General features: G+C 41.8%; 1 protein-coding gene across 1 annotated transcript; it reads right to left on the bottom strand.

Annotated features, from left to right (window-relative positions):
• Positions 1–173: 173 nt before the first annotated feature.
• On the bottom strand, positions 174–23,238 carry Pdia3 (protein disulfide isomerase family A member 3). Its single transcript, XM_041678924.1, has 13 exons — positions 22,925–23,238; positions 15,617–15,695; positions 12,887–13,004; positions 10,496–10,603; positions 7,742–7,871; positions 5,530–5,646; positions 5,316–5,441; positions 3,907–4,089; positions 3,485–3,593; positions 2,618–2,746; positions 1,506–1,585; positions 1,082–1,139; positions 174–524 (listed from the first exon to the last, which is right to left on the bottom strand). Exons 1-13 carry the CDS (start codon positions 23,089–23,091, stop codon positions 411–413), a joined length of 1,518 nt encoding a protein of 505 aa, XP_041534858.1. The 5' UTR covers positions 23,092–23,238; the 3' UTR covers positions 174–410.
• Positions 23,239–23,254: the final 16 nt, after the last annotated feature.

Raw genomic sequence — 23,254 nt, 5'->3', positions numbered from 1 at the left:
CTTAGCTACAAGTACTGAACAGTATGGATCAACAGATGAAATATTTCTATCATCAATGAAAGCTCTATAGTAACAGTTTAGAGACCCTGATTCTCCATTCCATGAGGGGAAAAAGCCAACAGTATAAAGGGGGCACATTTATTGTCACTTCCAAATGTACAAAAAAAATTAGAAAATAACCCCCAACTCAATTCCCCCTCCCACCCCCACAACATTCTTCCCAACACAAATAATCTTCTCCCCAAACCACAAACATAAACTGGTCCTGGTATTTTCATAAACAGTGCAGCTAAGAAACAGTTTAGAGAAAATTGAGCAGGATTCAGAGTATATCCATTCTGTCCTCTCCTATAGTTCTGCCATCTCTGGTGTCAGAGTCCTTTTACAAAGTGGTGCATTTGGCTGTTGCTTTAGAGGTCCTCTTGTGCCTTCTTCTTCTTTTTGGGTTTTTCCTCTTGAATTATAGGGGGATTTGTAGCTTCTCGTTGTAGATAGCTAATAAAATCATTTAATTCACGGCCACCCTGAAAAAAGAAAGGTTATTTTAATTTTTTAAAGAACTCTAGTTAATGGCCAGTTGGATGGCTTACTGGAATTTGACTCCCAGATCCCAAATGGTAGAACTCCTCAAAGCTGTCCTCTGACTTTCACATACATATCTATTGCCACAAATAAAATGTAAGTAAATAGGCCAATAAAACAACTAGGCATGGGGGCTGAAGAGATGGCTTAATGGTTAAGCGCACTGACTGCTCTTCCAAAGGACCCAGGTTCAATCCCCACCACCTACATGGCAGCTCACAAAAGTATATAATGCCAGTTCCAGATGTCCGACACCCTTAGAGGCAAAATATCAATGCACATAAAAATAAACAAATCATATATATATATAAAAAAAAAGCATGACTGGGCAGTGTTGGCACATGTCTTTGCTCCCAGCACTTGGGAGACAGAGGTAGAGGCAGGGGGAGTTCGAGGTCAGCCTGGTCTACAGAGCTAGTTCCAGGACAGGCTCCAAAACCCTGTCTGGGGGAGAAAAAAAAGGGGTGTATATTTCAGGGAAATGGGACAATGCACTTACTTCATACTTCTTTGGATTTAGCTTCTTGTTGGCTGGTGAGAAGTAGATGGTAGGAAAACTAGGAAAAAGAAAAAAAAAAACAAAACAGTTCACCAACTTCAAGTCTGAGTGATCCTACCATACCTGTCCAATAGTGTTCTAAGGACCCCTTTTCTTTGTGGTTTCTAATCTGATCTAATGTTGCTTTCCATGAGTGCCTAAATTATACTCTATCGCTCTCAAAATTCTGAGGGAGTCGCGTTGGGGTCACCAATGGCAGAAACCTAAGAAATTCACCTCCCCCAAATATAGCCAGCAAGGGAATGGTTTATGGTGGCTTCTCAAGTGGCTGAAGCTGGGTTAATCTGAATTCAGGAGTTTGAGGCCAGCCTAGGCAACCAAGTAAATTCCATCTCTAAATACAAACACCTTTTCATCAACATACCCTTTGACTTCATATGGAGAAGGCACATCGTTGGCTGTGGCATCCATCTTGGCTATAACAATATTTGGGTCTTTGCTGAGCTGTTAATACAAATGAAAAGAAGAAACGTCAACAACAAAGAACTTAATCTGTACTGAAAAAGCTAAGGCACAGGTATTACCACAAATCCCAGACAGGTCTGCGCTAAAGTGTGAATCTGGCCTCAAATACACACGCACATTCCTGCACACTCCTTCTACACCTGGACACAGAAACAGCACCATCACAAGTTCCAGGCTAGCCAAAGTTGTAGTCACAACATCATTCAAAATACTTGATACCAAACCAGGCCTAGAGGCCCATGCCTTTCATCCTAGCATTTGGGGGCCAAAAGCAGATGGACCTCAGAGTTTGAAGCAAGCCTGGTAGAGCTTTCAGTATCAGGTACTTACTGATTTATGACTTAGAGAATTGTGAGAAGAACACAGACTTACTTCCTAACCTCCTAGCTTCTCTCTTATGAGCTGGTTCTTACAGAAGACTATATGTAAGGCCAGGACTAGTCCTTCCATGTACAAGGCTGAGCACATGCTCAGGCTGCTCCTGGACTATACAATTAGACCCTGTCTCAAAACAAAACACTAAGACTACACATAGCCACCTTTGAATTCCATCTATCTATCTATCTATCTATCTATCTTTTTGGTGTGGAGTTTATTGAGAGAAGAGTAAAGGGGAAGGAAGAGAGAAAGAGAGAAAGAGGCAGAGAGACTTGCTTGCCTCCTTCAAAAGAACAGTGTGAAAAGCAGCCACCTTTAAATTTACCTGGCTTGGATTACATTACAAAAAAAACCATCAAGTTTTTTGTTTTTTTTTTAAATGAAGGACTATACAAATTCAGAAGCATCACCAAAATCCAGATGATCCCAGACATTTGTAACCATGCTGTAGAATGAGCCTGATTTGTGTTAAGCTGGCTGTTAACTTCTTTATAGGCTAGGGGGCAGTCAAGAGCAAACGTGTAAACAATGGCTGGGAAAGAATATACCAGTACTTAGGAACTAGTTAAGTCTATGCTTAAAATACATATAAATTCCAGCTCAATCTTGTATTCATAGAGGGTTCAGACTTACTTTCTCTCCTAGTTCTTTATATTTGGGTTCCAGATTCTTACAGTGACCACACCAAGGAGCATAAAATTCAATCAGCACATCCTTATCTTCATTGTTCACTATGTCATCAAAATTTTCTGCTACCACAACCTAGAACACAGAAGATTCTTTAGTCATAAGAAAAGAAAAATAAATCCACAAGCAATTCACCTCAACTTGCATTACAAAATTTATACACCCGTAAACATGTTGTTATGTCCCATTAGCTAATTTATCCTCACATCTAACCCCATCAAACTATGTTTAGGAAGCCACAGGAAATAAAAACAAATGCTACCTAATGGTTTTCTTTCTTTTAAAAAACTTTACTCATGGGGCGGGAGAGATGGCTCAGTGGTTGAGAGCACTGATTGCTCTTCCAGAGGACCTGGATTCAATTCCTAGATCAGAACTATCTGTAGCTACAGTCAGGGATCTGGGATCTGACACCCTTACAGACATACATGCAAACAAAATACCAATGCACATTAAAAAAAAAAAAAAAAAAACCACAAAAAAAAACTTTACTCATTGTGTGTATATATTATAGATACAGACTTTATAGTTTATACTCTTCTCTCCTTCCACTTTCTACTGCTATATGGGATCAAGGAATCAAACTGGTCCCTTGCATTAAGTGCTTTCCACATGAAGTCATCTCTTGGACCTGTAATGGTTCTTAGCTGGAGATGTAGCTCAGTGGTAGAATACTTACTTAATATGAGTTTGAGTCCCAGTATTAAAAACAAACATCAAATCAAAAACAAATTAAAGAAATGTCTGTAAAGTTTTTGGTCAGGTCTATCAGCGTTAAGATTTAGGAAGAGACTACTGAAGACAGGAACACACCTTGACAGGCCCATCGTTGGTCTCTGGGATAGGCTCAGACTTCAGGTATCTCTTTAGGTTTCCATCAAAGTAATCCTGCAGGAACCGCTCAAGAGCCTTGCCATCCCGCCTGCAAATGCAAAGAGAGGTCCTTATGGGAACTCATGATTCTTTTCTCCTGCTTCCACTACCCAAGTGCATGCTGGAATTACAACAGCATACCACCATTACCCAGATTCTACCCACTACTTCTAATGAGGTGGCATTATGTAAGAATTCCAAGCTGCTACCCTTTTGTTAGTCTGCAGAAATTACAATCTTTAATGTACCTATGATGGGAAGCCTGGAGACTTCTCCCTACCTCAATGTTACTCTTTCTAAGTTCTCAGCGTTTAGGCTTTAATGATTTTCTGAGTTGAATTCAATGCCAAGTAATAACTTACGAGAACTCTTCCTGCATGACAAACTTCTCTCCTTTAGCAGTTCTGATAGCCACAACAGGAACCTCTCCAGTAGTGCTTTCCAAACCAAAGTCAGACAGCTCATGGCTAAAGGTTTTACGGCTTGCTACAGCAAAGTTGAGTTTGTGTCCAGCATCAAGGAATTTCTTTGCCACCATCATCACCCTGTGAGAAATAAGTAAGAGAAATATTAGTACCATGACTAAAACAGTGTAGTGAAGCAGTTTTTCCTAAACTAAGAGACAGGTATCTCTATAGTCCTAGCAGTCCTGGAGCATGTAGAGCAGGCTGATTTCAAACTCACACAGTGCTTGGAATAAAGGTGTGTATCATTTATGCCAGGCTAAGTCTTTGAAACTAAGAAGCAGGAAGCTAGAAAGCAAAGAGTTCTATGATTCAACCATTCAGTCTTCTGGAATTAGCTCGAACTTATAATACCAGGCACTGATCACGTTACAATTTTGTGACTTAGTAACCTTCCCTCTTAAGAGGTGGTGGCACCTAACCCATTTGATAGGAATTTTCCTACACTATTAACTGTAAAATCTATTATATGAATAAAAACTGACCTGAAAAGAACATTTATGAGGTTGAAACACACCCAGAAAATTTATTAAGAAGTGGGAACAATGTTTTAAGTTTACTGTACTAATCAGGCTCACACCTTTCAATATATACCCTGGAGTCAGTGTAGTACAGTAAAGAACACAGAATTCACATCCATAGTGTATGTTAGTTGTTCTATGGCTTTAAATGCAGTTTTAAATGCTATGTGCTCCTTTCCACTTTCCCCCTTTTCTTTTAAAGACAGAATTGTAGGCTGTCCAGACTAGTCAAAAATTCAGTATGTAGCCGGGCGATGGTGGCGCACGCCTTTAATCCCAGCACTCGGGAGGCAGAGGCAGGCGGATCTCTGTGAGTTCGAGACCAGCCTGGTCTACAGAGCTAGTTCCAGGACAGTTCCAGGACAGGCTCCAAAGCCACAGAGAAACCCTGTCTCGAAAAAGCAAAAAAAAAAAAAAAAAAAAAAAAAAAAATCAGTATGTAGTATGGCTAACTTAAACTTGACTGTCCTGTCTACCTCCTAAACGCTTGGACTACAGTCCTGTGCTATTGCACCCAGTTGTGTTTTGTTTATTTTTCTCTTTTTTAAATGTGTTGCTGGAACGGGTGAGATGGCGCAGTCTGATAATCTGAGTTTGATTCCCAGGAAGCACACGGTAAGAGAACAGAACCCAGGGCTTTGTGCTGCTAGGCAACCACTGTACCAACTAAGCCACATCACCTTTCCATTCTCATCTAATCTTACACCCCAGGGTAACAAGATAACTGGAACTGTTCATGTATCGGGTAAACATGTCTACATAAAGGGAAAACATGGTTTTTATTACCTGTTTCTCCAATAGTTGGAACCTTTAGCATTCTTTTCATAGTCCACATCATAGTAGGCAGTAAGTAAGTCCTTGCCCTGTATCAAATCTTTATTGTCTTCTGTCATATGAGGACAGATGCCAAAACTGAAACGAAATAATCCATTAGCTTTGTCATTTTCTAGCTGCATCATGGAAATATTAAAGTGATAGCAACAAGGAAAGCGGCACTCACATGCTGTCCTGGATAAACCTTTTAATCTTGCCACTGGTCATTTTCTGTTCAGTATATGCCACAGTTTTGTCTTCAAACTTGTTAGCAAGATGTGAAGGACGAAATAAAGTGATCCCCCTTAAATAAAAAAACAACAACAAGGTGTCTTAGCATCAGATAGTAGAGTTCTTTTTTATACTCCATTTAAAGCTCAGATACGTGCCTTTAATCCCAGCACTTAGGAGGCAGAGGCAGGCAGATCTCTGTGAGTTCAAGGCCAGCCTGGTCTACAGAGTGAGTTCCAGGACAGGCTCCAAAGCTACAGAGAAACCCTGTCTCACAAATAAACAAACAAATAATAAAGCTCAGATACCTTTAATACCAGAAATTAAAATCAGAAAGCAGAGGCAGGTGGATCTCCGTGGGGCCTGCCTGATCTACATCAACCAGGGCTACCCTGTATCAAAAAAGAAAAAACTGAGACAAGACAGGCATTGTGACACACCTGTAATCTTTCCATTTTTTTCCCCAAATATTTATTTATTTATTATGTATACAATATTATGCCTGTGTATATGCCTGAATGCCAGAAGAGGGCACCAGACTTCATTACAGATGGTTGTGAGCCAACATGTGGTTGCCGGGAATTGAACTCAGGACCTTTGGAAGAGCAGGCAATGCTCTTAACCACTGAGCCATCTCTCCAGCCCTCCATTTTGAACTGATAAAACAAAACAAAACACAACAAAACCACTCGAAGTCTACAAGGATTAGATTGATACTTGGTCTTTAAAATCAGTAGTGAGAACTAAAATTAGAATCACAGAACTAAAACAGAATTAAACTAAAATTATTCTAGCCATTTATTAGAATAAATTACAGGATGTAAATCCTTAATATCCACTGATCACACCCAAAATTAAGGTGATAAAACACCTTTAGTCCTGGAGAGAATGTTATGTTGCCTAATCTGTGGTACCAAGATCATCCATTTGTACTTAAACTGTTGGCAATAAACTTGATGATAAAAGTTGTTAGAGCCTTTTCTATTTTGCTGTTGTTTTGTGGTCTATGCCTTTAACCCTAGCACTCAAGCAGCAGAGGCTATCTCTTGAGCTCAGTGCCAGCCTGGTCTACAGAGAGAATTCCAGGTCAGGACTACACAGAGAAACCCTGTCTCAAAATACTAAATTTAAAAACAAAACAGGTGTGCCAGGCAGTGGTGGTGCATGCCTTTAATCCCAGCACTTAAGAGGCAGATGAATCTCAGTGAGTTTGAGGCCAGTGTGGTCTATAAAGTGGGTTCCAGGACAGCCAGGAATGTCACACAGAGAACCCTGTCTTGAAACAACAACAACAACAAAAACACAAACAAACAAACAACAACAAAAAAATAGGCACACACCAGCACACTTAGGCTTTTTATGTGGATGCTGGCAAGCACTTTACTGATGAGGTCTCTTTTGAGCTCTTATCTACAATTCTCAACCTAATTGTCATACTCTACTGGGAAAATCTCATCTACTAAGAATCATCTCTCTGGGCATGGTCCAGGGTCCAGAGACAAGACTGCTACAAGTTCAAGTCCAGCTTCACCTACAATGCAAGACCCTTTCTCAAGAAAAAGTGAACCACCTCCTTCCATGAAGCCTTTTTTTGTGTGACATGCCCATGTGGGTTCCCAAAGAAGCCAGAAGAACATCTGTCAGAACCCCTGAAATAGGTAGTTATAAGCTACCCGATATGGGTGCTTCAAACTAAACTCTGGTCCTCTGTAAGAGCAGTACTAGTTCTTAACCACTGAACCATTTCTCCAACCCATACAGCCTTTTCTTTCCTTAGGTTTTTCCAGCAGGGTTTCTCTGTGTAGCCGTTGCTGTCCTTGGCCTCAAGAGTTCTGCCTCCCAAGTGCTGGGATTAGAGGCCTGTCACTCTACCACCTGGCCCTATAGCTTTTTTAATACCTTCCCCAGGCCACAAAAAAGGGAAAAAACTCCCCCTTTTATATATTTCTACAGCAAATGTGCAATACGACATTTCTACATATATTTGTTTATATGCTGTCTCCTTTTATAGCTGCCCTTCATAGGCAATGGTTTTCTAAACTGAGCTTACTTATGCTAGAAGGGCTCATTAACTTCTTGCAAACAAAACACAAGCTAAGTAACAACACAAAGGGCATAGATCCCAAAATTCACAGTAAGAGATAAGAGAATGCAATTCAGTCACTTACTCTCCATTATCATCGTACTCCTTCACCAGAGACTCAACGTTGGTGTGCGCAAATCGGTAGTTATCTCTCAAGTTGCTGGCTGCTTTTAGGAACTCGGAGTGCCCATCACTGAATAGATCCCTAAAAAAACCTGTATAGGAAATGTCAAACACAAAGAATAACCAAGTGCCATGACTTACATTATTCTTCTAGTGTTCAAGCCTTCAGTCTGTTATGGATAAAGTACTTTAGGTTAAGACCAGACTGCTTCCGACATCTGACATAACACTTACACTAAGACTTCCTCCTCGAAAGGGAGAGGATTTGGTAGAACTGAAGTCTTCCTTCAATTTCTCCAGAACAGATCTTGGCAACTTCCTCACCTCTTAAGAGTTTTAAGAAATACTTCAGGTATTAGATGAAAACAATGGGGGAAGAAGCCCAATGGTTAAGTGCACCAGCCCTTCTTCCAAAGGACCTAGGTTCAGTTCCCAGCACCTAAACAGTGGCTCAACAACCATCTGGTTCCAGATAACATAATGCCTTCTGACCTCTCTTGTGGGGGCCCACAGACTGAGTCCTGCTCCACCTGACTAAAGGTCAGAGAGTTCAGACATGTGGCTTACGACACTCTTTGGATTGCAAACACACATGTGGTGCATGTACATACATGGGAGCAAAATACTCAAAAACATTAAATAGATCAATGAAAGGCTCCTTATGGTTAATTATTAAGAAAAAAAGAAGCCAGGCGGTGATGGTGTATGACTTTAATCTCTGCACTTGGGAGGCAGAGGTAAAGGCAGGTGAATCTCTGTGAGTTTGAGGCCAGCCTGGTCTACAAAGCAAGTTCCATGACAGCTGGAGCTAGACAGTCAAACCTTGTATTGAAAAACAAAAATAAATAAATAAATACACAAATAAATAAATCTATTTTCGTGTGAGTGAATGACTTATCTGGTGCAGGTACTTGAGGAGACCAGATGGAAGCTAGAATTACAGATATTGTTAATCACCCAATGTGTGTGCTGGGAACAGAACCCAAACTCTCTGAACAAGCAGCAAGTCCTCTTAACCACTAAGCCATTTTTCTAGCACACATGGTTAATTCTTTGCAACACAGAATTAGCTAAATCAAGATGAGTCAAATTTAAATGGTAAAATACCTACTACTACAGAGAATAAGCTATATATATATATATATATATATTTAATATTTTATTTATTTATTGTGTATGTCTGCAGGCCAGCAGAGGGCACCAGGCCCCATTACAGATGGATGTGAGCCACCATGTGGTTGCTGGGAATTGAACTCAGGACCTTTGGAAGAGCAGGCAATGCTCTTAACCTCTGAGCTATCTCTCCAGCCCTAAGCTTTATATTTTATTGTTTATGAGACTAACAAATGCAATTATCAGTTACAGATTTAAATATAAGTATTTCTGTGTGTGGTTTGTTTTTTGAAACAGGGCTTCTGTGTAGCTTTGGAGCCTGTCCTGGAACTTCCTCTGTAGCCCAGGCTGGCCTCAAACTCACAGAGATCTTCCTGTCTATGCCTCCCGAGTGCTGGGATTTAAGGCGGTGAGCCACTACTCCCCCCTCCCCACCCCATCTAGCATGTTTTTTTTTTTTTTTTTGACAAGGTCTGTTTTCACTGTTGTTCCCTGCCTGTCTCTATCTCCTGAAAGCTGAGATTAAAGCCATATGCCCCAGCCTGGTCTACAAGAGCTAGTTCCAGGACAGGCTCTAAAACTACAGTGAAACCCTAACTGGAAAAAACAAATGAACAAATAAAATAAAACCATATGCCACTAAATTTAGTTTAAACCAAGTGTGTTATATGCCACACCTAAACATAAACTAAAGGGCTAGAGTGTGTAATTCAGCAACAGAACAATTGCCTAGCACATTTGAGGCCAAGGTTTTTCTCAAAACAGAGTTTCTCTGTGCAACCCTGACTGTCCTGGAACTCACTCTGTAGTAGACCAAGTTGGTCTCAACTCAGAGATCCCCCAGCCTCTGCCTCCTGAGTGCTGGGATTAAAGATGTATGCTACCATGCCTGCCTGGGATCAAGGTTTTAACTTCAGTGTATTACACATACACACCATACACACCCACAAAATTTCTTTCAATTGGGTGCACTGGTAAGCCTGGCACCTCCTAGCTTCCTGCCCACAATAAAATCTCTCCTTGTTGCATGCATTCCTTCCATGACATGCAACCTAGGAGACCTACACTAGAATTTAAAAATTTCTGTGCCAATGTTTTGAACATCCTCAACTCTAAGACTAATCTCTTTCCTTTTGCATGACCCAGGCTCAGGAATTTATAACAACAGAAACTTGACCAATAACCACAAAGTTTCCTATAAAAATTGAATATAGAGACGGAAATGTACTATTTACTTGTATCCCCTTGCCTTAAACCTCATTTTAGTTTAATTACCCTGCTAAAGACTTAGCTCTCAGAGTTAAAGAAGGAACAGACTAGGAATATATAGCTCAGTAGCGGAGTACTTGCCTAGCAGGAGTGAGGAGACAGGTTAGATTTCCAGCACTGTGGGGTAGGGGTGGGAGGTGAACCAATGACACTCCCATTATGGTCTAAGAATACAAACACAGACACAATTTTCTTGCCCTGTTATGGTTTCTGATTCGGTTCTATCAGTTACCTTTTAACTGCTTCAAGCTTGCCTAAGCTGCTTTAACTTGTGGCTTTCCCAAACATGGAAGTTTTTAACATCCAATCAATGTTGTGAACACCTGCTACTTACCCACCACTGAAGCATCTTTATCACTAATGAACTTCTTAAATTCTTCCTCAGACCTGAGAGGAACTGAAGCTGGTCCTGCTTGCTTCTTCAAGTGGCTGACAATTCCATCTTAGAAGACAAAAATCACATTGACACATAATTTGAGAAGGTAAGGATTGGAATGATTCAAAATTCATAAAAACAATATATATTTTCAATGAAGTTTTTCCCCAATCCTATCCCTAAACCATTCAATTTCTTTTCCATACACAAAAGTTTAACTTCAGTTTGTGTATCCTTCTACTTGATTTTAGCCAACAAGGCCAAGAAGCAATTGGTATATTCTTCTAAAGCAAGCACACAAGCACACACGCACGCACACGCACACACAAAATTACATTCTTTTATCTTTAAAAACGGCACTATATACTCCAACATCACTTGTCTTTTTAGGAAGGCAGGGTGGGATGGGGTGGTGTCCTAAGCTCACAGATGTCCACCTGCCTTTCCCTCCCATAAAACTACTCTGAGCCGAGGTTGTAGAGCAGAGGCTTGCTTTGACCTCCTGTCTTCTCCCCCAATCCTTCCAAGTGCTAAGACTATAAGGATGTACCACTATGCCCAACTCAAGTACTTTTGGTTATTTAACATAGTATATAGAAATAATTCGTGCCGAATTCATAATGAGCTGTGCTACCTCTATCCCCCCCCCCCCCCAAGAGGAAATCTTGCAGAATGTGATTCTTCTACCATGTGGGTTCTGCGGATTGTTATGGTGGGCCGTGGGTACACCACTGACCCATCCTGACAGCCTTTCAATCCTTGGTTATAACTGCAGAGTGCTTTTTAAAAAATTTACATACTGTGATTAATTTAATCCACAGTAACTGGCAGACATTTAATCTTTTCTTTTTTCAAAAAATTCCATGATAAACAACCTTAGCTGCAAGATCCACAGTCAAAGAGTACAAGAATTTATACTTGTTAAGCTGTTTTCCTACATGATTTACCCCCTCCCCACCCCACCTCTTTTTTTGAGACAGGGTTTCTCTGTGTAGCCCTGGCCGTCCTGAAACTCACTTTGTAGACCAGGTTGGCCTCAAACTCACAGAGATCCACCTGCCTCTGCCTCCCAAATCCTGGGATTAAAGCTGTGCACCATCATACCCAGTGGTAAGCTCTGCTTTAAATTTTTGGAGGAATCATCACATCATCTTCCACAGTACCTCTATTACTTTTCATCCCCATCAACAGCATACAATGGTTCCCATGTCTCTAAATCCTCACCAATACATGTGTGTATGCTCTTTTGTGAATGCTGCTGGTCCAGCCTAAGGCTATCTCAATCATGGTATAAACAAGGGAGTCTTTCTCTACTACGCTATCTTCCAGGCCAGTTTATGCCCCACTACCCAGATCTCTATTTTTTTTTTTTAAATAAAGAAACAGTAGTAGCCATTGTAATGAGCACAAGACAGTTTTCTTTGAACCTAACACTTTACACGCTATTAGTCAAATACTTTATCACTCACTATCTATATAGTCCACATGTAGTGATGACTGTCTTTCACCTTCCATCAACCAGAACCCAAATAACAGAAAAAGACCACTGCTCTGCATATGAACACCAACTATCTCAAGAATCTTACAGAGTAGATAAAATTGATAACACTTATCAAATGAAAACATGCTTAGTTGAGCTTATCAAGTATTTTCTATATTACTTTATAATCAAGTCATTTAGACAGAAAACCTTTTTGTCACCTAAAATGACCTCTAAATGGGCATAAACACACAGAAGGATGGTGGGAGACAAAGCCTGAGGAAAACCCCCGCCATGGGAATGCTCTGTAACATGTATGCTGGGCATGCTGTGCAGGGAAAGGACAGGACATGCCTGGCTACATGCTTTCATGTTGAGTAATCCAATTTACTAATTAATAAATGTAACCATTCAATAAAACAATAGTAACAATTAAAAAAAAATGACCTCTAAAATGAACAACTTTTATGACTGTTAAGTATCTGAAGCCTTTTTTCTTTTTTTATTTTTTTTCAAGTTAGTGTTTCTCTGTGTAACAGCTATCCTAAAACCTTAACAAAACATTAATTCAATTTCCAGAAGATAATTCAAGGAAGGAAGATGGCATATGCCTATAATGCCATTACTTGTAAAACTGAGGCAAGAGGATCAGGAATTTAAACCTAAGCCATGTAAAAGTGGTAAATGACTTTAATCCCAGGACTTGGGAGGCAGAGGCAGGCTGATCTCTGCAAATTCAAAGCCATCAGGGATTACATAGTTAAGTTCCAGAGCAGCCAGAGCTACACAGTGAAACCCTGTCTTGAAAATATAAAAACGAAGAAAGAAGTTTAAGCCTAGCCTGGGTTTCAGGCAATTCAGATCCTTACCGGCAGTCCTAGGCCCATCATAAGCACCTGCTTCTTCACCATCTCTAAATATTTTAAGGGTTGGGTAGCCACTGACTCCATACTTATTACAGGTATTTGTGTTGGCAGTGCAGTCCACCTAAGAGTAGACAAAACTAGAGTTATTTTGTTATCTAAGCACCTGCTGCAAGATCTCATAGTCCCAAAATATTACGACTGGCTATCCCCATAGAAGATCAATACTTCTTGGCACACTTCCCATAGGTCATTAGACCTTAAAGATGCATTAGTGCTACCTAACTAAATCTGAACTGTCTAAGATGCTTCTTGGCTTCATATGCAAACTCTAAAATTAATGTATTTATTTCAATAATGCCCTCCTTCCTTTTCATGCTGCAGATCAAATCCAGTGCTCTAACACTGAGCTATTCTCAGTCCCAATAGTAATTTACTTCGGTAACATTCACTACCAAATGCATGTGCTTGGCATGCCCACTTTTAGCCGGGACAGGGTATAATTTGATTTTACAAAATAAGTTGTCTATTGGCAAATGCATCAATAATTGTTACATAAAAGCAAACAATTGGTTTAAAACCACAGGAAACAGATTAACCTTTACACAATTCTGAGGTTTGATTCTTATGTACTGAAATGGGTAAAATGAGGTTCAGAAAATTAATACAGCCAAGCAGTGGTGGCGCACGCCTTTAATCCCAACACTCGGGAGGCAGAGGCAGGCGGATCTCTGTGAGTTCGAGGCCAGCTGGTCTACAAGAGCTAGTTCCAGGACAGGCTCTAAAAACTACAGGGAAACCCTATCTCAAAAAACAAAAAAAATAAAAATTAAAAATTAAAAAAACAAAAACAAAAACAAAAAAAAAAACAAAACCCACAGTTTACAGCCTCCTAAATAATTTTAAGCCCCAGTCACAAGAAACAAAAATTATAACATGGTGTTTTTGCTAGGACAAGTTGCTTAACATCTAGTTTTAATATAGCTTTAATTACTTTTAATATATATTGAGGTAGTGATATATGCCTTTAATCCCAGCACTCAGGAGGTGGAGGCAAGTGTATCTCTGTCAGTTGAAGACCAGCTTGGTCTAAAGGGCAATCTTCAGGACAGCCAAAGCAATATAGAGAAACCCTATCTCAGAAACAAAACAACAAAAAAACAAGACAAGGCTTTTAAAATCGAACACCTGTGAGCTTATTACTTCAGAATGGCAAAATTTACTAATTATTATTTTCACCTGTTTGAGACAGGATCTTAGGTAGCTCAGGATAGTCTTCTTTTTAAAATATTTCTTTTTTTCTTTATTTATACAATATTCTGTGTGTATGCTTGCAGGCCAGAAGAGGGCACCGGACTCCATTACAGATGGTTCTGAGCCCCCATGTGGTTACCGGGAATTGAACTCAGGACCTTTGGAAGAGCAGGCAATGCTCTTAACCTCTGAGCCATCTCTCCAGTCCCTTAGGTTAGTCTTGAACTTCTAATCCTCTACCTCCCTAATGCTCGCATCACAGGTCACCACCATAGCTAATACTTACAACTCTATGAAAAACAAACACCCACCTTATACTAACCACTTGACTACATACTCAGCGATAGCCCATGTCTTTTTTCCTGATCCCATCACTGACTATCATCACGGTAGATCACTCAATACTCTTTCTCACCCTTACATCTATATCTTTACTGTCTTTGTCAGCCCTTACTTCTCATTTACTATTTTCTTTGTCTAAAGTTCTTTTAACTTTTATTGATTCTTTGTGGATTTCACATTGTGTATTCTAATCCCACTCATCTCCCTGTCCCCTCCAATCCTCCCTCTTGCCCTTGCACCCTCCCTCCACCTCAGAAACCAAAACAAAATTTAAAAGAAAAACTAAAAATCAAACCAAACCAACCAACAAAAGTATCTAGTGGTTTGAGTATGGGTGAACCGATCTGAGGACCTGGAAGCAAAACTGGCCCCACTCCTTGCTGCAGGCTGCACTGGGTGGTGATCTACCTAAGGCAGTGCTGGACAGCTCACCCAGGTAAGGAGGGTGAAAGAAAACTAAAGGAGGGCTGACCAACCCAGCTACCGACCAGGTCCAGAACTGTTGGAGCACATAAAGGGGATAAACCTACAGGTTCAAAACGGCAGGATCTCCACAACACAGGACAACAGGATAGCCAAAAGGATTCCCAGTGAGAGCCTGCTATCAGTGGTGCAGCAGAAGCCAGAGGCCTCCAGTCAGACCAGTGACTCACGGTAATGAATATTTTCAAGAAAAGATGAACGGACTAAAGGGTAAACTGTATGACTCAACAGAGTACAGTGCGGACTCCACGATGAGATTCTCCCACCTTCTTCAATGTTTTATTCTGTGTAGGAGGGCTCTGGCTGCACACATATGTACAGGCTCAAAGGCCAGCAGAGAGCATCACATCCCCTGGGAGTGTAGTTACAAGTGGTTGTAACCCACTGCCCAAGCATCTATGTCCTCCATAACAGAGGTCAAGTGCTCCTCTTAGCCACTCAACCTCTCTCCAACCAACCAAAACAAACAAATAAACAAACAAAACCCAAAAAACAAAACAAAACAACTAGTTTTATACACTTGGGTCAGTGAAAAAACTCAAAATGTAAAGGGTTTGTTGCCAAGCCCAAGGACTCACACAAAATATGTACACAAGCCCACATATGTGCAATAAAAAATACTTCATATTCCTTTCTGGTGAATTCACTGATGCTCACCTTTGCTAATGGGACTATTCCTTTCAATCTAGTTGCTGCAGCTTCATACTCAGGGGCGAGCCTCTTGCAATGTCCACACCTATTATTAAAAAAAAAAAGGGTCAGATTCTTTGTATAACACAAACTTAACTCATATTTCCTTCTTATCTAGAAGAACCTCAAATCATATTACTGCTTTGTTTTTTTTGAAGACAGGGTCTTGATACACCATCCCCAGGCTGTGACCTTCATTCTTTCAGCCTCTCTTATACTGACTTAGACATGCTATACCAATTATTCAATATCAAGCTGTAACCCAGACTTCTGATATTTTGAATAACGACTATTATTTTTTAGTCTACAGCTTTTATTTCTTTTTAAATATTAACCTATGAATAAAATAATCAGGAACAGACTCCCAAAGCTCAGGCTCCTTCTCTTAGTTTTCCTAAGTAGAGTGGGTGATGCTTCAGGTGAAGCAAAGTACCTTTCTCTGACTTAGCCACCTCGGCTCTTAGGAGTGTTTAATATGCTCAGCCCACATGGTAATTCTCTTCACAAGAACTACACTCTTTTTTGAACACCCCCATTCTGTTTAGTCTACAATATCACCCTTCTTATAGATTCGCATCTATGTGGCCAAAGCAACAGCTCCACGGTTTTTTTTTTTCGATACAGGGTTTCTCTGTATAGCCTTGGCCGTCCTGGATCTATGCAGATCAGACTCGTCTCAGACTCAGAGAACAGTCTGCCTGACTCCCAAGTGCTGGAATATAAAAAAAAAAAAAAAGTGTACATGGTAATTATTTTTATTATATTAAAATAACTGGAACTCATGTTTGGCTAACAACTCAGATATATTCATTTATTATGCAACATTTAAAGAATACATAAAATAGGACCAGTAGTTAAAGGTTCTGGCCTCTGATCCTAATCTGAGTTCTATCTCTGGGACTTCGATTCTCTAACCTCCACCTATGCACTGTGGCATGTACAAACCCACACCTGCCATGCACACAAAATAGAGAAAACTCAACTATATATACATGTATATGTGTATGTATATATTCACACACACACAAAAGGAAAACATAACACTGTTGTTTTTTTTTAAAGATTTATTATGTGTACATTGTTCCGTACATATATACCTGCACACCAGGAGAGGGCACCAGATTTTATTCTAGATAGTTGTGAGACACCATATGGTTGCTGGGAATTGAACTCAGGTTCTCTGGAAGAACAGCCAGTGCTCTTAAGCTCTGAGCCACCTCTCCAGTCCCCACAACAGTGTATCTTGAACATATCTATGATGTCACTGATTATGTGAGAAACCATTAATATCTCATCAGGATATGAAAAAAGGAGGGAAAAAAAAAGACCACACCAAGGTGGCACACGCTTTTAATCCCAGCACTCAGGAGGCAGATCTATCCTGGTCTACAAGATCTAGTTTCAAGAGAGCCAGAGCTGTCACAGAGAAACTGATGTTAGCCGGGTGGTGGTGGCAGTACACTCCTTTAATCCTGGCACTTGGAAGGCAGAGTTCAAGGCCAGCCTGGTCTCCGTGACAGCCAGAGATATAGAGAAACCCTGTCTTGGAGAAAGAAAGAAAGCAGAGGAAAAAAGCCAATGCAGTACCCCTTTGGTACCTATGACTCCTCTATCTTGAATTTGGTCCTTTTATACCCCCCACCCCATTATGTGCCCGCTTCTGGCCTCTCCATAGTTCAGGATGGCTTGACCCCCCCCTCCTACCACACACACACACACCGTGAACAAGATCCAAAGCATGCTATATTTGTCCTTTGTACATCTCCTTAATCCTTCATTTAATCTTTGACAATCTCTCAACAGACTTTTTAAAAAATACTTTTTAATTTTACTTTTTATGTGCATTGGTGTTTTGCCTGCCTAGTGTATCTGTGTAAGGGTGTCAGATCCCCTGAAACTGAAGTTACAGTTGTTTACTGGGAATTGAACCTGGGTCCTCTGGAAGAGCAGCTAGAGCTTTTAACTGCTGAGCCATCTCTCTAGACCTTAATATACTTCTTAAAGACCTTGGGGAGTATGCACTTTGTTTTTTCTTTTCTTCCCTTTGGTTTTGAGACAGTTTCTCTGTGTAGCCTTGGCTGTCCTAGCACTCATTCTGTAGACCAGGCTGACCTTGGACTCACAGAAATCTGCCTGTCTCTGCCTCCCAATGCTGAGAATAAAGGTTTGTGTCACTGCCGCCCAGCCAATTATTTCTTTTTCAGATTTTTGTATGCACATGTATGAATATGCCGCAGGTGTGCAGGTGCCCAGGGGTCAGAAGAGGGCATCAGAAGAGGCAACTGTAAGGCTCCAGAAGCAGATGCTGGTTATGGAATCTAGGTTCTCTGCAAAAGCAGCATTCACTCTTAACCACCGGGCCAGTTTTTGAGATAGTCTCTTAAAGCTCTTTATCTAAACACATGTTTCAGAGGCAAAGTATCTTGTAGCCAAAGATGATCTTGAACCCCTGATCTACCACTGTTTCCCAAATTCTGGGGATTACAACACATACCACCTTTCCTGGCTTCTTTCCTTCTGTTTTTGCTGTCTGCAGGGAGGTTACAGAACTCTTCAACCTTCTCAAAGTGATCCCTCTGCAACCCATTGGGCTTTTGAAGAGATAATGTGCAGCTGGTGCTAGCTGTACACTGACAACAACGCACCACACACCTAAATGCACAGGAAGTACACCTGTGGGACTGTTGGGCCTGGCTGGATAGAAGAGCAGGTGTTTCAGGCAGCCCTCTGGGAAAAAGTATACCAACTTATGTTTTGATGAGTTCTCATGGTCAAGTGAACCACACAACTGTGAAATTAGACCTACTGCCACCTTAAAAGTGCTTTCTAATGTGCTGAAGCTCAGAAGGGATGTTTTTTGTTATTATACAGCCAAATACAGCCTCAAACAGGCCATGTCACTCCTCCTTCAGCTTGGTGTGCCCACTACTAAATCAGTGCCTTCTGCACTTCACTCTGCGTAGCCCTCCAGCTGATTCTGCTCAGAGTTGTCAAAAAAAGAAAAGACACTTGATACTGATTCGTGGTGTCTGTCTCAAGACATGATCTCATGGATAGCCCTGGCTAGCCTGTAACTTGCTACTGCAGACCAGGCTGTCCTAGTACTTAAAACAATCTTTCTGCTTCTCACTCTCAAATGCTAGGATTTATGCATGTAGCACTATGCCCAATTTCCAGGGTTTAAAGAATGAATTTTAAAGGATCCCATCTGGGTTTGGGCCTTTAAGTATTTAAAGCTTAAAAAAGGAGAAGAGTAGGGTACTCAAGTAAGGTGAATAGCGGAGTTAATGTACAAGAAGTCTGTGTATTGGGGCTGGAGAGATGGCTCAGGGGTTAGGAGCACTGACTGCTCTTCCAGAGGTCCTGAGTTCAATTCCCAGCAACCACATGGTGGCTCACAACCATCTGTAATGAGGGATTAATAAAATCCCTCTTCTGGCATGTGAGCATGCATGGAAGGAATGTTGTATACATAATAAATAAATCTAAAAAAAAAAAAAAGAGAAGAAGAAGTCTGTGTATTATAATTACAGTCAGTAATACACAGTACAGGAAAAGAAACAGAGAGGCAACAATCATCTACTAAAGATTCACATAGCAGCAAAGCAGCCCAGCAGAAGAGGAGAGATTTCATTCCATCTTTTCTTTGGGGCAGAATCTTTTTATGTAGCTGAAGCAGTTCAAAACGTACAAAGCTCATGCCTTAGCATCTGAGAAACTGAGCTAACAGGCATATAGCATCATGCCTGTCTTTTGCTGTTGACTTTCTATTGTAGTAACTATCAAAATTAACATTACCTCAACTATCCTAAAAGAGAAAAGAAAAAAAATGCCAACTTTACAAATACATATAAAAATAGTCAGAGAAGGCCAGGTGTGATGGCAGGTGGATTTGAGTTTGAACTCAGCCTCATCTACAGTAAGATTCCGTCTCCAAAAAAAAGAGACAGAGAGCATTAAATAAAAAAGGATGCATTGCCAATGCTGATAACCCCCAAGAAGTCCTGCACAAAGGCACATGCCTGTAATTCCAGCACTTTTGAAGCTGAGGCAGGAAAACTACTGAGCTTAAGGCCAGCAGCTATACAGCAAGTTCAAGGCCAACTAAGTTTATAAACTCCATTCCTCTACCTGGAGGAGGGAGGGGGAGAGAGGGAGAGAGAAGGGTTGGGGGAAGAGAATAAATTCAAGCTGGGGATGTAGCTCAGCTTTAGGTTTTTTTTAATGTGGGGAAGGCCTGGGGCTCCATCTCCAATACTGGGGTGGGGCAGCACAGTGGCAATGACATAGGTCAGCAGGTAATGGCACCTAATAACTTGCCACATACGCATGACAACTAGAGATCCCCAGAATCCATGTAAAGGTGAAGAAAACACACGCCACCAATCTGCCCTTGACCCCACAATAGTAAAACAGTTTTAAGAGGCAGAGCTGAAGATATGGCTCAGCAGTTAAGAGCACTTGCTATTCTTGCAGAGGATCTGAGTTCTAGTCCCAGCACCTACCCATGTGTAACCCCAGTTCCAGGGACTTGGTATCCTCCATGCATACACATAAAAACTCCATAGGCAATAAACCCCACACCATTCCCCTTTAGCTCTTACTACCTCAAGGTCGTTGTCTCAGCCTGTGAGCAGAGTTCTCTGATATAGCTCCTGCCACGATGGTCATGGACTCTAATCCCCTAAACTGTGAACCCCTGAAAAAACCTTTCTTTAACAAATTGCCTTGGTCATGGTGCTTTGTCACTCAACAGAAAAGTAACTAAGATACAATGAATCTGTGAAGAAATCAGTGTGCCAGAGGCTGAGACTAAAAGCAATAGTTCTAAAGAGTAGCACCATCCACAAGGTAAACAAATAAACAAAGTGGGTTCCTGTTAGGACGGAAAAGACTGCCTTTCCCAGGCAACCAACCAGGAACAGAAATCTGGTGAACTTTAAGGGAAATCGGGGTCTGTTACAGAACCTACTAACTCTTTCTTTCTTTCTTTGGTTTTTCGAGACAGGGTTTCTCTGTAGCTTTGCATCCTGTCCTGGAACAGCTCTTGTAGACCAGGCTGGCCTCAAATTCACAGAGATCCGCCTGCCTCTGCCTCCCCAGTGCTGGGATTAAAGGAGTGGGCCATCACCACCAGCCCCCCACTAACTCTTTTACCCACCCCCGCCAATATTAAACCACAAAGAATTCACCTACTCTTAGAGATGGTGCATAGCAGAGGATAATGCCAACATGCACAAACTCAGTCATCACTTCATGCTGCACTGTGTCAGGAGCAATTAATTATTTTAGCCTTTGATAAAAAGCTGACAGTTCTTTCCCTGTAGGAATCCCAGTCTGGAGAAGGACAAATGAGTTGATTGTTCAAGGGGGGAAAGTTGCAATGAAATCTCAATGCTGAAAAGATGACTCTGCTGCAATGTGGGAGGTGACTATCTTCTAAGCCTACTAAAAGCAGACACCACAGCAGAAATCCACCCAACTCTTGATGGCTCAATGCATTATGGGATATGTAGTCTTAAGAAAAGCAGGCGAAACAATTTTTAGGATGATGTATTTAGGATAGAGGCAAGAGGATCAGACACTGAAGCCCAGCTGGGCTACAGGAGATCCTGTGGATCCCAAGTTTGAGGTCAGTGTGGACAATATAGAGGAACTGGTTTAAGAAAAAGAAAAGCAGTGCCTTTAATCCCAGTATTTGGGAGGCAGAGGCAGGAGGATCTCAGTGAGTTTGTGGTCAGCCTGGTCTAGAGAATGAGTTCCAGGACACGCTCCAAAGCTACACAGAGAAACCCTGACTCAAGAATTAAAAAAAAAAAAAAAAAAAAGTAAGTACCAGCCTGAACTACAGAGTGAGATCCAGAATAGCCAGGACTACAAAGAGAAACCCTGTCTCAAAGGGAGGAAAAAACGCTTTAACATTTAAATATATATTCTCAACAATAGCAATTGAAAATGATAGGTAAGCACTGAGCCACATCCCAATGCCTTAACTCCAAACTGCTTTAAACTGTGTAACAGTCCACAATTCTCCAAATGTGTGACCCCTCAGTCAAATAAGCCGGACCCAACCAACGCCCCCTCAAACCTAACAGCATGATTACATAACTATGTTAAACTGTTTCTAAGCAAGAACACTGAATTCTATGGATTGTTAGCCACAAAATGCCCTGAACACAAAATACCCCAAGCTGAAATACAAATTGCTTCCTGTCTCTAGTATATCCTGATTCAGGCAGTCTTCACTACAGGACTTTCCAGTGCCATCTTCTAAGTCAGTTGGAGGAGCTTGGAATGTAGCTTCTGATCCCACTGGGTCAGAAGCAAAGATAAGTTACAGTTTAACTGTGAAACACTGGTTTATGGGTTCTTTTGAATAGTTTTGAATTAAAGGCCATTGTGCCAGGAGGGCAAAAAGAACACACCTTCTGAACTATTATTATATTAAATTAATTAGTATGCCATGGCAATAATTTGCAAATTACCCAACCCACCACTTAAGAGACAAACCCAGAAATCCTATGTTCTCCCTTCCCAAGTAAGTTCTTATTTGGGGTCACATTTACTCTAAAGAATCTACCGTTTTGTGAGGTTACACGGCCCCTGAAGTGGTATATACTCCCCCAACGGTGGCTACTTTCTCCATTGTGAGTCTTATCATTTTCTGTAATTATCTAAAGTTGACAATTATGATAGATGCTAGTGAAATTATTCTTGTTCGCTTACTCTCTTCTCAATGGAGGCGCCTCTGCGGCTTACAGCTTTATGTAAAATATTGTAAGCCATGCCCTAGACAAAATAAAGGCCTGTCTCAAGAAAGCACTTACGATCGTTCTGCAGCCACTGAGTGACCTTGGTTAGGAACCACTGGCTCTGGGGTGGGGACAAGAAGAAAGGAAATACCCTGGGACCCAGGACCTGTACCCCTGCCTCCTCCCTAAGGTTCTGGGATGACTGGCTGGCCTGCAGACCAGAAGACGTCTACACTGACTCACCTAGATACTGAAAGATACAGATCGGAGGGGGAGGGGATGGGTAAATCCCTCCACATAGGAAGTGCAGCAATAACACGGAGTAAGGACGTGGCCCTAAGCGAGAACCTAGGCTTCTTCCTTTCCGGATCAGCCCCGGCCCCCACCCCCACCCCCACCCCCGACTGGCAAGGCGGCAGCTGCAGCCAGGCCCCTGGATAGTGGAGGACGTCCGCGCTGCGTAGGCCCAACCGCTCCCGCGCCCAGCTGCTCCTCCGGCCCTGACCCTGCCCAGTGGCCTCACCAGGGGGCGAAGAACTCGACTAGCATGAGGCCCGCCGAGCCCGTGTCGGAGACGCGACTCTCGAAGTTTTCGTCCGTGAGTTCCAGGACGTCAGATGCGGCGGCGAGGCGGGCCGAGGCGAGCAGCAGCGCCACGCCCGGGAGCAGCGCTAGGTGGCTGAAGAGCATGGCGGCAAGACTCGGATGGGGCGGTCGGAGGGTCGGGGCCAGGGGACTGAGAAGAGAGTGCCCTGAATCCGCACCCGCTGCCTGAGCTCGCGCGTCTGGCCCGAGCAGACCTGCTGCCGAGGTCCCAACCCCCTAGGCCGGCTCGGGCCGCAGTGTGGCAGCC

The sequence above is a fragment of the Microtus oregoni genome, unplaced genomic scaffold (genome assembly GCF_018167655.1).
Source record: "Microtus oregoni isolate MIOR12 unplaced genomic scaffold, Mior012 000031F_ref0000149, whole genome shotgun sequence".
Classification (NCBI taxonomy): Eukaryota; Metazoa; Chordata; class Mammalia; order Rodentia; family Cricetidae; genus Microtus; species Microtus oregoni.
Note: the sequence above shows the minus strand (reverse complement) of the source record. Positions and strands in the feature narration are given on the sequence as shown.

Bases quoted from the DNA above. Each gene is read 5' to 3' on its own strand.
- Pdia3 (XM_041678924.1), bottom strand. From the start codon at position 23,091: ATGCTCTTCAGCCACCTAGCGCTGCTCCCGGGCGTGGCGCTGCTGCTC. The intron at 13,005-15,616 runs GTGAGCATCAGT...GTCTACTCTTAG, and splicing joins GAATAGTCCCATTAGCAAAG to GTGGACTGCACTGCCAACAC. The intron at 7,872-10,495 runs GTAAGTAGCAGG...TTTCCTATACAG, and splicing joins TAAAGATGCTTCAGTGGTGG to GTTTTTTTAGGGATCTATTC.